A 13,005-nucleotide genomic window follows, 5' to 3' on the forward strand; every position below is an offset into this window, starting at 1 on the left:
TCACTTTGGATGGGCTATCACCAGCAGGAGAGTGAATTTGTGTGGGGGGGTGGAGGGTGAGAGAACCTGGATTTGTGCTGGAAATCACTTTAGATAAGCTATTACCAGCAGGACAGTGGGGTGGGAATAGGTATTGTTTCATATTCTCTGTGTATATATAAAGCCTGCTGCAGTTTCCACGATATGCATCTGAGGAAGTGAGCTGTAGCTCACGAAAGCTTATGCTCTAATAAATTGGTTAGTCTCTAAGGTGCCACAAGTACTCCTTTTCTTTTTACTAATTATGTGCTATGTTTGAACCATCAAGCCAGGAAAGGCAGAGGATGTTTCCATGACAGAAAACGCTGTTGATGCTAATGTGCTATAGGAGTTTCCTGGTGGTCTCTTTCCCACCAGTAAAATAAAACAACTTTATATAGGCTAAGCTGATTGATGGTTGGACCTCTGTAGGAGTGGTCCCTGGGGAAATAAATCCCTGGTGAATAGGATGTAAAGTTTTCCTCTACTGAGGTCACTGGATGTGTATCTTTGTGTTTAATATGGAGTCCATAGCATATAAGAGCACATAGGCAAGTTTTTTTTTCTGCACCTCTTACATACTGTCTCCCAGTATTTTATTATATAATACTTTGCATGCAGAGGATGACTATTTCAAGTAGACACTCCCAAATAACCTTTTAATAAATTGAATGCAACCTCTTGATTGAGGAGGGGTGCCTCCAGGTGCCCGCTTACTTCAGATTGCCTATCCTTTGTGCCTGTCTGATGCTCTGTCTGCTTTCTCAGGGTCTTATCTAAAGTAGGTTATGGGGCTATTGGCCTGATCCAAAGACTGTTAAATCAATTGAAAGGCTTGTTGACTTTAATCAGCTTTGGACCAGGTCACAGATGGGCTTGGAATATTTTTGCTCTTGCCTCTTCTTGGAGGAGGTGCAGTTTAGGCCTTCGATAATCTTTGTGCTTCTCATATGTCACAAGTTGCTTAGTATTTGGATGTGTTAAACCTAATGATCCTGTCTCAGGTTTTTCTGTTGTGCCTGTATTGGGTCATAATCTGGGTTAAATATTTTTTTTATCTGAATTTCTGGTGTGTTCAGCTACCTATAACTTTTTGGTATTGGTCAACTGAACTAACTCTTGTAGTTGAACGGGCCCCCTTTACAATGGCATTTCCTGTGGTCCTTCCTGGATCAGATCCATAGTTCATCTAGTTCAGTGTCCTGTCTCTGACAGCGGCCAGTACTTCATGCTTCAGAGGTAGGTATAAGAAACCCCACAATTGGCAGATTTAGAATAATTTGCCCCCATGGAGGTCTGATCCTAATCTGTAATAGTTCGAGATTGATTTAAACTGTGGAAGCATGAGATTTTATATCCTTCACAATACTTGTTGCTACCATCAGCTGCTGCTGTTCTGGATACTCTTGTTCTCCATATAAACATCTAATCCTTCTTTGAAGGTGGATAATCTTTTCTTACTACTTAGGTGTGATTAATACTCCAAAGAGTGGAGCAGGTCTCGTGCTGACATTCATGACAGTAGTTGATTCTATATCCTATTTGCCCTCAAATCTGTTTGTGCTTTGCAGTATTTATTTTTGAACTTGGAAGAAAGTCTCCCAACTTGTAACATCCTCCAACTGCTGGAATGACTGAATACATATTTCCTCTTGCATGTCTTAATTGTTGAGCTTTGGTCAGGGTCTCTGGGCCGTGTACCTGTGAATACTTGTGGGTATGGGTTCCTGTACTATATCATATGGGTGGGCTGAGCCTAACAGGAACTGAGGGCTTTAGTCTTGATGTGTATGCAACTAAGCCTATTGTTGTATGGAAATTATAGCTTCTGAGTTCTTGCCCACTGGTTATTCTCTCGGACCAGGGGTGGCTAGCCTGTGTCTCCGAAACCACATGTGGCTCTTCAGAAGTTAATATGCGGCTCATTGTGTAGGCACCGACTCTGGGGCTGGAGCTACAGACGCCAACTTTCCAATGTGCTGGGGCGGGCGTTGCTCACTGCTCAACCCCTGGCTCTGCCACAGGCCCTGCCCCCACTCCACCCCTTCCCACCCCCTCCCCTGAGCTTGCTGTGCCCTTGCTCCTTCCCCTGCCCCCATCAAGAGCCTCCTGCATGCCACGAACCAGCTGATCGGGAGAGGCAGGGAGCAAGGGTGAGGTGCTGATGGGTGGGAGGCACTGGGAGTGGTGGGGGAGCTGATGGGGGGGACTGCTGACATATTACTGTGGCTCTTTGGCAATGTACATTGATAAATTCTGACTCCTTCTCAGGCTCAAGTTGGCCACCCGTCTCAGACCATAACATGTTTGACTGGCAGATAGAGGTGCTCCATGACTTTAACAGCTTGGGGAAGAGGGTATGAACTCTTGGACCCGGTAAAAATGTAGGCAGTTTTCCAAACAGACCATAATATCCTCAGTATCCCAGTCATGCTTAGCTAGACTTTCTCCCTATGCTCTGCTTCTTTACAAAAGAAGACTTCAAACACCTATACTTTGCAGTTATTGCACTGATTCATTAGGTGGCACTATACATCTACAATAAATCAGTGGGACTTTTAATGGCAGTTTGAATTTTTTGTGGTATATGTCCATTGACATCCTGTTTGTTTCTCATGATCCAATATGTTCCAAGAAAGTAGGTTTAAATTTGACACTAGATTACAAAAATCCTCCTGTACTCTCCCTCCTACCAAGTTTCCTTGCACAACCGATTTCTTTAATTGTTTCTTCAAAAAAAAAAAAAAAAAAAAGATGAAGGCAGAAGCCTTTTTCTTTTTGAGGGGGGAGGCTATTTTTGTATGGTTAACATAAAACCTTGCAAATAGCTATTCTGTTTTTGACTGGAAGTAATAATTCAGTAATAGTGGCACTTATAATAAACCATATTCCTAATACATGTTTGGTGTACACAATGTTTTTAAAACTACGAAATGCTAAATATAAGTTAACTTTAAAAAAAAACTTTGATATGATTAAATTCATTAGTAGCTTTGAACACTTGATTTTTATTTGAATATGGAGTTGGAAGTACAGGTAACTTTTAAAAATTGGGCTTCATCAGAGTCCAAGAAAAGTTATTTCTTTGAGTCACGTATTAGAGCTTATCAGGATAAAGTAACCTGCAAGCATGTTTTACCTAGTGACGTGAAAGCACCAGGTCTGACGAATTTTTTTAAAACCTTTTAATCTCTTCACCACCTCAAGGAAATTGTTCTCCGTACTGCTCTTTCTTGTTGCACAATATTAGGAAGGAGAGCTAAAAAGCATTGTGTACATTTATATAGGATCAGATTTTTGTATAAGTATTTCATTAATAAAATGACTTGAAGAACAAGTATTTTATCTTACTCCTGCTTCTCTTACACCAAAATGCACAGGTTCAAGGGCCTGTTTTAATTTTTCTTGGTCTTCAACCTGTATCATAAAATAACATTATGCTGAATCAAAGTCCCGGATAACATTACGTATATCTTATAAGTATGTGATGGAATTACTTATATCTCATTTACTTTGAATCCCGACCTTTAAGCAAATCAGTCTTCGTTTTTCCATATGCTCAAAAGCTGCTTCCAGCTTTCTGCATTGGAAAGAGAAGGCTGCAACCTCAGAGACAGACACATGGTAAGTAATAACTTTGGCTGCTGCAGAAAGATGGTCATTCAGACATAACAGGGAATCCAACCAGAAACCCAGGTTGCAAACAGTAGAAAAGACTGTCAGAGGGTACTGTGGGGGGGGGGGGGTGAAGAATCTCCATTTAGTCTCGTGCACAGCTATAATATAAGAGTTCAAAGATCTTTATGCTATAATCTGTTTCATCCCAAGACTTCTGCCAACGGTGCTTGAGCTGTCCTCCCTCACGTTGGAGTTGTTACAGGTCAGATATAAACTAAGCAACCTGCAAGAACAAAGCCAGGTTAAGAGGTTGCTAGCTGTCCACGTCGTCAGGATGAGATGCAAATATCCCACTAACCATTGATTGAGGGTTCTGTCAGGAGATTAGTGTTCTCCTTGAGAGCCCTGTGGAAAACTCAGGTTGTGTTAGTATGATGATGCACAATCTAAACGATCCTTCATTGTGATGAGTTGGGTGCCCTAACCTCTGATCAATGGACGTTGTGGTTGCTCTGTGACGGGTTTAGTTTCCAAATTTCGTACCTCCAATCCCAATCCAAACACTACATCAAGAGTGTGGCCAGCCATGAACTATAAGGTGGATAGAAAGTTGGCTAGATTGTCGGGCTCAATGGGTAGTGATCAGTGGCTCTATGTCTAGTTGGCAGCCCGTATCAAGTGGAGTGCCCCAAGGGTCGGGCCGGTTTTGTTCAATATCTTCATAAATGATCTGGAGGATGGTGTGGATTGCACCCTCAGCAAGTTGGCAGATGACACTAAACTGGGAGGAGAGGTAGATACGCTGGAGGGTAGGGATAGGATACAGAGGGACCTAGACTAATTAGAGGATTGGGCCAAAAGAAATCTGATGAGGTTCAACAAGGACAAGTGCAGAGTCCTGTACTTAGGACGGAAGAATCCCATGCACCACTACAGACTAGGGACCGAATGGCTCGGCAGCAGTTCTGCAGAAAAGGACCTAGGGGTTATAGTGGACGAGAAGCTGGATATGAATCAACAGTGTGCCCTTGTTGCCAAGAAGGCCAATGGCATTTTGGGATGTATAAGTAGGGGCATTGCCAGCAGATCGAGGGACGTGATCGTTCCCCTCTATTCGACATCGGTGAGGCCTCATCTGGAGTACTGTGTCCAGTTTTGGGCACCACACTACAAGAAGGATGTAGAAAAATTGGAAAGAGTCCAGCAGAGGGCGACAAAAATGATTAGGGGACTGGAACACATGACTTATGAGGAGAGGCTGAGGGAATTGGGATTGTTTAGTCTGCGGAAGAGAAGAATGAGGGGGGATTTGATAGCTGCTTTCACCTACCTGAAAGGGGGTTCCAAAGAGGATGGATCTAGACTGTTCTCAGTGGTAGCAGATGACAGAACAAGGAGTAATGGTCTCAAGTTGCAGTGGGGGAGGTTTAGGTTGGATTTTAGGAAAAACTTTTTCACTAGGAGGGTGGTGAAACACTGGAATGCGTTACCTAGTGAGGTGGTGGAATCTCCTTCCTTAGATATTTTTAAGGTCAGGCTTGACAAAGCCCTGGCTGGGATGATTTAGTTGGGGATTGGTCCTGCTTTGAGCAGGGGGTTGGACTAGATGACCTCCTGAGGTCCCTTCCAACCCTGATATTCTATGATTCTATGAGAGTTGGAATAGAAACCACCAGGGATCATCTCATTGGCCTCATGGTGACCAGGAAAAACTAAATTGATTCAGAAAGTTGGCAATCCATGGGAATGCTGAAGTTGTTGCTGTCAGCATTGGTGTCTACAACATGAGATAATGAACTTGAACAGATCATGGAAAGAAGTAATGTCCCCCAGGACTTTCGTACAAAGTTGGACACAGTATATTTGATCCAGTTTGGGAACGGGACACCTTTTTACATTTCAAGTTGGATGCAAACCACCGTCGCACCACCTCCACTCTGATTCACCCGTGGGTTCATGTGGCACTGATACCTGCCTGAGACCAAATGTGCCAAATAAACCCCACAATTTTGTTGAGCTAGCACTTGGTGTGTAAGAGTTTCATCTCTTATCAAATCCGAGCATTATTGTTAATTATTGACAGCTGACTGATGTATTCATAAGCATAACCATAGTCTAGGAATTGCTTCCACTGATACCCTACCCCCTGAGAAAACTGCAGACTAAGCCAGAGGCACAGAAATGAAAATCTCAATTCAGATTTACGTCTAGCACCATTTTTTCAAGCTGCTTTGTCTCATCCTTGCCTCCCCATCCGCTATAGGAAGAGAAGGACCCAAACCTTCACTGTTAACATGCTTCCGTCCCCTCCAACTCTGATTCCATTCCTGAAGCTCTTGGCAGTGCTCCCTCACTCTGAGCCACTTTAAGGTGGCCAGCAAAAGGACTTACCTTTCACACTAGGTACCCAAATAGGGACCTCCTGGGTAGACTGCAAAAGACATCTCAATGATGTAACTACTAACCCTTATTCAACCAAACCCAAAGGAGCTTACAGTAACAAACCCTACAATTCCATCTCGGACTAACCAAATTGACAAACTAAAATAAGAAACCCCTTTGTAAAAGAGGGCTTTAAAAACAAACACACACTAGTACCTCTCCTTCATTTTTCCTCCCAAACACAGAGAGCCTTATCCCTCCCTGTGCCTCTCTCTCAAAGAAGCGTAACCTCTTCCAGCCTCATTTCCAAGCCCTTCTCCCATAGGGCCATAAACCAATCTACCCTACTCCCAGGAAAATCTTCATATATGTAATATGGAGGAGGCTGCACATCATACAAACACATTCATATCCCTCAGAAAGACACACAGGCTTCCCCTTTATGTCTCCAACCCACAAGAATATAAAACACCCAACCAGCTCCTCTCACATGGGTTGTAAACCTATTAATTTAGAAATAAACACGCATGCCCAATTATGTCCCTGCCCAGTGAGGGAGGTGTCTCTCTTAAAGGGGACTCTCTTCCATACTGCTGGTGGCATGAGGGGGACTGGAGAGACCTGGTGTAGAATGGTAGCTTCTTCCCTAGCACAGCTGAGTCCTTGGGTAGACAAGGAACTCTTCTCTTAAAGGGGACCCCCCCACACACCCCATTGCTGTTGGTAATGCATCTAATTAATGTAGATTATTCTGTGATTTAGATAAGAAAAACACACAAACCCAGCAAATGGAGAGATTTCTTCTCACTGTTAAACAGATTATTTGTAATGCTTTCACACATGCATATACCATCATTCTTTAACATTTTTAATATTTAGCTTTCAATATTCACAGCAATTGGAAGAAAAGAGTGAGGATGAAGAGGATAAAGAATGTTTAAAGCAAGCGATAACAGCCCTGCTTAACCTTCAGAGTAGTATGGAAAGGATATGCTCCAAAAGTCTTGCAAAGCGAAGACTTAGGTAAACATGTTTCCATTTTTTCTGCTTTCAGCCCTCAATGCTTTGCTATAAATCCAGGGTTCCCAGTTTCCTCTTTCAGTAAACAATGAACAAAATAGTTTGTGACAGCCTGCTTTTTTAGAGGAAGTGACATCAAAGCTAAGATAATTTGTTATTGTTTTAAAACCTTTCGTATTTGTATCTGTCTTTGCACACAACTGGTCAAGACATCCTGAGAATCTAGTGGTAAGCAGAAGGAAAGATAAATTGTAGATTTTTTTTTTTCAGATAGTAAGTGGATTTGTAAAATTATAATTGCTAATGTGCATTTCTTATGGTTGAAAGTAGATATTCTTATGTCATGGAACCATTTAAATGATCTAAACAGATTTTTGTGTGCATACTCAGTTGAAAACCAAGCTCAAATGTGAACCAGTAATTAATTGCAATGTTATTTACTTCAGATATATTTGGTTATGATTAAAATAAATGACAATATTCATGCAGTGCCAGTTTATAAGTAATATAGAAACAGGTGTTTTTAAAAATTCTGTTCAATACATTAATTTAGGACTATTTTAATACTTCCTTGATAACTAATCAAATTTTGTACTCTAAAATGGAATCTTTAGGCTTAGACATAAATGCATTGTACAGCTTAGCTGCTAATTGAGGCCGGTAGAATTAAGTGCATTCTTAATAATGGAAATAAATTGAGAACACAAGTTAGAGCATGTAAAAATGTACTGTAACAATTTGCCTTTTGCTGATTAGGCACTTCGTTTAAAAACATTTTACATTGCATAGTTGATAACATATAGAATGCTTGTATCCAAATGAGGCACTTTAGGAATTAGCAAGCACTTTCTCCATACTGGTGGTTTCATTAAAATGATTCTCTTGTTAGCATGTATTTCTTTGAGCGTGCATTTACCTTATCGTTTGGAAGGAATAGATTATTTTATCCTTTCTGAACTAATGTGGTATTTCCTTTTTTTTATTACTACTCCCATTCACTGAAGTGAATCTGCATGTCGGTTCTATAGTCAGCAGATGAAGGGGAAACAACTAGCAATCAAGAAAATGAATGAGATCCAGAAAAACATTGATGGTTGGGAGGGTAAAGACATTGGACAGTGCTGCAATGAGTTTATAATGGAAGGAACTCTCACACGAGTAGGCGCAAAACATGAGAGACATATATTCCTTTTTGATGGACTAATGATTTGCTGTAAGTCGAATCATGGCCAGCCAAGACTTCCCGGTGCCAGCAATGCAGAGTATCGTCTGAAAGAAAAAATTTTTATGCGAAAGGTACAAATCAATGATAAAGACGACACTAATGAATATAAACATGCCTTTGAAATTATTTTAAAAGATGAGAACAGTGTTATTTTTGCTGCTAAATCAGCAGAAGAGAAAAACAACTGGATGGCAGCATTGATATCTTTACAGTATAGAAGCACTCTGGAAAGAATGTTAGATGTAACAATGCTACAGGAAGAGAAGGAGGAGCAGATGAGATTTCCAAGTCCTGAGCTTTATAGGTTTGCAGAACCAGACTCTGAAGAGAATATTGTATTTGAAGAAAACATGCAGCCCAAATCTGGAATCCCTATCCTCAAGGCAGGAACTGTTGTCAAACTCATTGAGAGACTGACCTACCACATGTATGCAGGTGAGGCAGCCTTTAAGCTGTTTTAGAATATTTGAAGCCATTGATTTATTTTACTAAATCCCTAATTTCTTTGCATCAGTACTTATTAATACAGAATGAGAAGCAAGATGCTGTCATCTTTTGGGGTTTTGCAAAGCTTCAGTCTGTATGTGCAGCGTCTTGATGCAGTAACTTGGCTAAGAATATAAGATGTCTAACATACTGCAGAGCTTCTCCGTGGAAGCCACTTCAGCTCAGTGTCTGAAGAAGCTCTCTGCAGTCCCTAATGTACCACTGTCACGGGGCAGAGAACTGGATGATAGCAGTATTATCTCTTGTGGCTCTGTCTCCAGCCTGCCTCTGCTTTGCCCTTATCCACCCCAGTGCAAGTACAGAGCTGTTATGGAACAGGGCCATACACATTTGGCCCACTCAAATCCAGCTTTTTCTTGTTCAGCAGAACCACAGCTGTTCTGTTGTCAGGTGTTCCCTGTGGCCTAATAACACTGATCTAAAAAGCATACTAAGCATTGGTACAGTAAAAATAGATTAAAAGACTATTTTTTTTTTGAAAAAAGCATAAAAGAATTTGAATAAAACCTCAACTAATCAACATGCTTTACAGTGAAAAAGGCATTCTGAAATAAAATTGTTTTTGAGTTAAGGGTCTGGATTCCAGAGAGGCAATCTTTATGTAGCCCCGTTACTGTAGACATAAAAATATAGGCCCCAGTCCATTGAACTCACTGGCACTATGCATGTGCATAAAGTTATTCTCATCCATGAGTACTTGCAGGACCAGGGCCATACACAGTACTACTTCCTGTATGTTCTAGGCTTCAAGAGTTGCTATCTGCTTGGACCTCATAAGCTGTGATAATATATGTAGGGCCACAGGCTCAGAAAGAGTTTCTGTATTCTCTATTTTAAAACTACAACCTTGAATTCAATCTGTGCCCGCACAGGCAGCTAGTGAAATGAACACGCAGCAAAGAGGCAAGATATAATATCAACTTAGTAGCTATAGAGTAGAGGTGAGCAAACTACGGCCCATGGGCCACATCCGGCCTGTGGGACCCTCCTGCTCAGCTGCTGAGCTCCTGGCCAGGAGGCTTGCCCCCGGCCCCTCCCCCCCGTTCCGCCTCCCGCGCAGCTTCAGCTCACTGCGCCACTGGCGCGATGCTCTGGGCGGGAGGGCTGTGAGCTCCTGGGGCAGCGCAGCTGAAGAGCCTGGCCTGACCCGGTGCTCCAGGCAGCGCGGTAAGGGGGCAGGGAGCAGGGCATGTTGGATAGAAGGTAGGGGGTTCGAGGGGGCGGTCAGGGGTCAGAGGGCGGGAAACGGGGGGTTGAACGGGGGCAGGGGTCCCTGGAGGGCAGTCAGGGAGGAGAGGAGGGGTTGGATGGGGCGTCAGGGGTTCCGGGAGCGGTCGGGGACAGGGAGAAGGGGTGGTTGGATGGGGCAGGGGTCCCTGGAGGGCAGTCAGGAAGGAGGGGGGGGTCCAGGGGCGGTCAGGGAGCAGGGGGTGGTGGATGGGGCAGGAGTCCGGGGGGGGGGCGGCTGACAGGGAACGGGGAGTGGTAGGAGTTCCGGGGGGGGGGGTCGTCGGGGCGAGAAGCTGGGGGGGGGGGTCGGATAGGGGTCAGGGGCCAGGCCACACCTGGTTGTTTGGGGAGGCACAGCCGCCCCTAACAGGCCCTCCATACAATTTTGGAAACCCGATGTGGCCCTCAGGCCAAAAAATTTGCCCCTCCCTGTTATAGAGGAACAATTTGTTGCATATTTCTTGCTTTAAATTTAACCGAATTTCAGTATAAAGGCTTAATCAGATTATTAAAAGGAAAGGACAAAGCTACTATACTCGACTTTAGGGCTTTTTAAAACAAATGTCTGTACTTGGTAGAGCGAGATACATAATAGCACTCTTCCCTAGTTACCTTGCTTCTTAATATTTTATGTGCTGTGTTTGCAGAAATGTTAACCACGTTCTCTTGTTTACTGCTTTAAATGTGTGAATTTCCTAAAGAAGGTGCCTCTTCCCAAGACAGAGTTGAAAATTAGTTTGTTCATTTTTTAGCCTAAAGTCTTACGTTTATTAGTCAAAACAGTATGCAGTATAATAATTCAATGATTTTACATTAAAGGAAAAAAATAGAGCAATCTGATTTAGGGTAACTGAGTGCTTAACACTCCACTTTTTTTTTTTTTAAACTATTCAGTAATTTGCCAATTTAGACAAAAGATCAGGATGCTTCCCCCCCCCATGTCAGAAAGTTATATATTTTGATTTTTATAATGTTATATTATTGAATTATTTTTTGACTTTTTAAAATATGTAATTATTTACTTTTCTTTTTAAAAAAGGCTTTCTTGAAGAGACGAGGGTAGGATTTTTGTGAAATTTTCTGTTCTGTTTCCTGATGATTTTTTTTCAATTATTGCTAGATCCTGCATTATAGGTTTTTGTAATCCCAAGACTGACTTTAGATCCTATTGGGAAAACAGGTTACAGTGGTAGTATTTTCCAACTGATTTGGAGAGATTGGCTTTCACCAGGGATAGGTTAAGGCAAGTCTTTGACTTGGACAGGTTTAGGCTAGGAGTCAGTAACAAGGCTGTATCAGAGATGGGGTTGGATTCTGTGACAGAGATGGAGAAGATCTATTAGGTCAATGGTGCCCAACATTATTACATGGGAGGGCCACATAAACCCTAGCACAATCTTGTGTGAGCCAAACAGATTCTACATATTTTAATAAGATTTAAAATCACCTGCATTGATTTATATTTTAAGTTCAGCTTGTTTTAAGTATTTAGAAAGATTGTTTCTGTATACAGTATTGTCTGTTTATACAGTTGTATAAACTAAAATGATATAAACATGATGACAAAACATTAATGAATTGGCTGTTAGTATATTGTGTTGAAGCAGGCTGTGGGCCTTAGGAAGTGCTCTGGTGGGCTGTAGGTTGGGCATCCCTTTATTAGGTCATTCAGTCCAACCCCTGTCAGCGTGGAATTTTTCTTTAGAATACATTTTCCAGTGTTTTTGCCAGTCTAATTTGAAAATCCCAAGTAATTGTGCTTCCAACACTTCCCTAAGGAGACTATTCCATACCTTAATATATCTCGCAATGAGGGCTTTCCTTATATTAAGCTGTAATTTTTTCCTTTCTCAATTTCATTCTATTACAACTGTTGTAAATTGCTCTCCGTCCTTGGTGCCCAGTCCTTCAGGGAACTGATACATGACACAATGCAAGATTAGACCCTTGAATATTTGTAGGTGGCTTTCAGTTTTCCCCCCTCCCTCTTTTGCTCTCACTTAACCAAGATATCTGTATTTCATTTGTTAATCTCTCCATACCTTCAATCACTTTTATTGCTCTTCTCTGAATGCACTTGCATTTATTAATATCTTTCTAAAATGTGGTATGAATAAATAAACATAGTACTCCAGATGCAGTTGCAGCAAAGCTATTTTAAACCTCTGTTCTCATTTGCTCATAACTTTTCAAACCTTTTAGCCTTTGGGGATGAAATTTAATTTTTTTGGTCTCTGTCCCGTGAATTTTTTTGGAAGTTGGAGCAAAGGCAGTTCAGCAAAAGAGAGAGAGCAAAAGCCAAGACATTTTAAGTAGAATTTGGTTTTGTGGCGTAGTTTTGAAAAGTTTGAGCACTAAAATAAGTGGGTAAATGAAGGTAGTATTTAGAAGGGCAACAGCCCCAAAGGAGAAGTACCTTTTGAGTTTTCTGGTGAATGCATGTTTTGATTTGGCTGAGTTATAGGCCTTTGAGACTCACCCTTTGCACATACACAACGATTTGATACAAGTTATTAATACATTTGGCAATGTTCCTAGTGTTGGTAGGACGCCCTGTTTGTATGCTTGTGCTCAGTAAGCTATGAGCTTCTCTCCTAAGTTCTATCTGCCCAAAAAGAAACAGTTTTTCTAAATTATTTTAGGAACACAGAATCTAGTAAAAGAGATGTTTCTTTTGCTGTATTTCCCACTCAGATGCCCCCTTAATTTACATATAGTACTAAGCACAAGGTGGTAGCCAAGAAGAGTCCTGACTTTTAGGTCCACTTCTTCCACCAAATGCACTTAATAATTCCCTGTGCTTTACAACCCCTGTTTAACAAAGCTTAGAGGTGGTGTAACTGAGGCACAGAGGTTATTTGGTTTGCTCAGGGTCACACAATTCTGTGACAGAGCTGGGAACTTTAGTCCCATTTGATGTGTTAGAAAATTGAGATTGAAAAATTGACTGTTTTGCCTATGTTGCCCGGGGGGGTGGTACTGTGATAGGCATTGAGTTGTAACCT

The 13,005-nt window shown here is 41.7% G+C and overlaps 1 protein-coding gene across 2 annotated transcripts in view; it reads left to right on the forward strand.

The window, feature by feature from the left end:
* The window catches only part of SOS1 (SOS Ras/Rac guanine nucleotide exchange factor 1), a 96,773-nt gene that overhangs the window by 51,808 nt on the left and 31,960 nt on the right, over positions 1 to 13,005 (forward strand). For both annotated transcript variants that reach the window (XM_084623412.1, XM_084623413.1), the window contains exons 9-10: positions 6,914 to 7,041; positions 8,043 to 8,698. In XM_084623412.1, coding sequence (XP_084479538.1) covers positions 6,914 to 7,041; positions 8,043 to 8,698 — 784 coding nt within the window. The remainder of the gene's footprint in view (positions 1 to 6,913; positions 7,042 to 8,042; positions 8,699 to 13,005) is intronic.

This window comes from Lepidochelys olivacea (assembly GCF_965140295.1).
Source record: "Lepidochelys olivacea isolate rLepOli2 genome assembly, chromosome: 3".
Lineage (NCBI taxonomy): Eukaryota > Metazoa > Chordata > Testudines > Cheloniidae > Lepidochelys > Lepidochelys olivacea.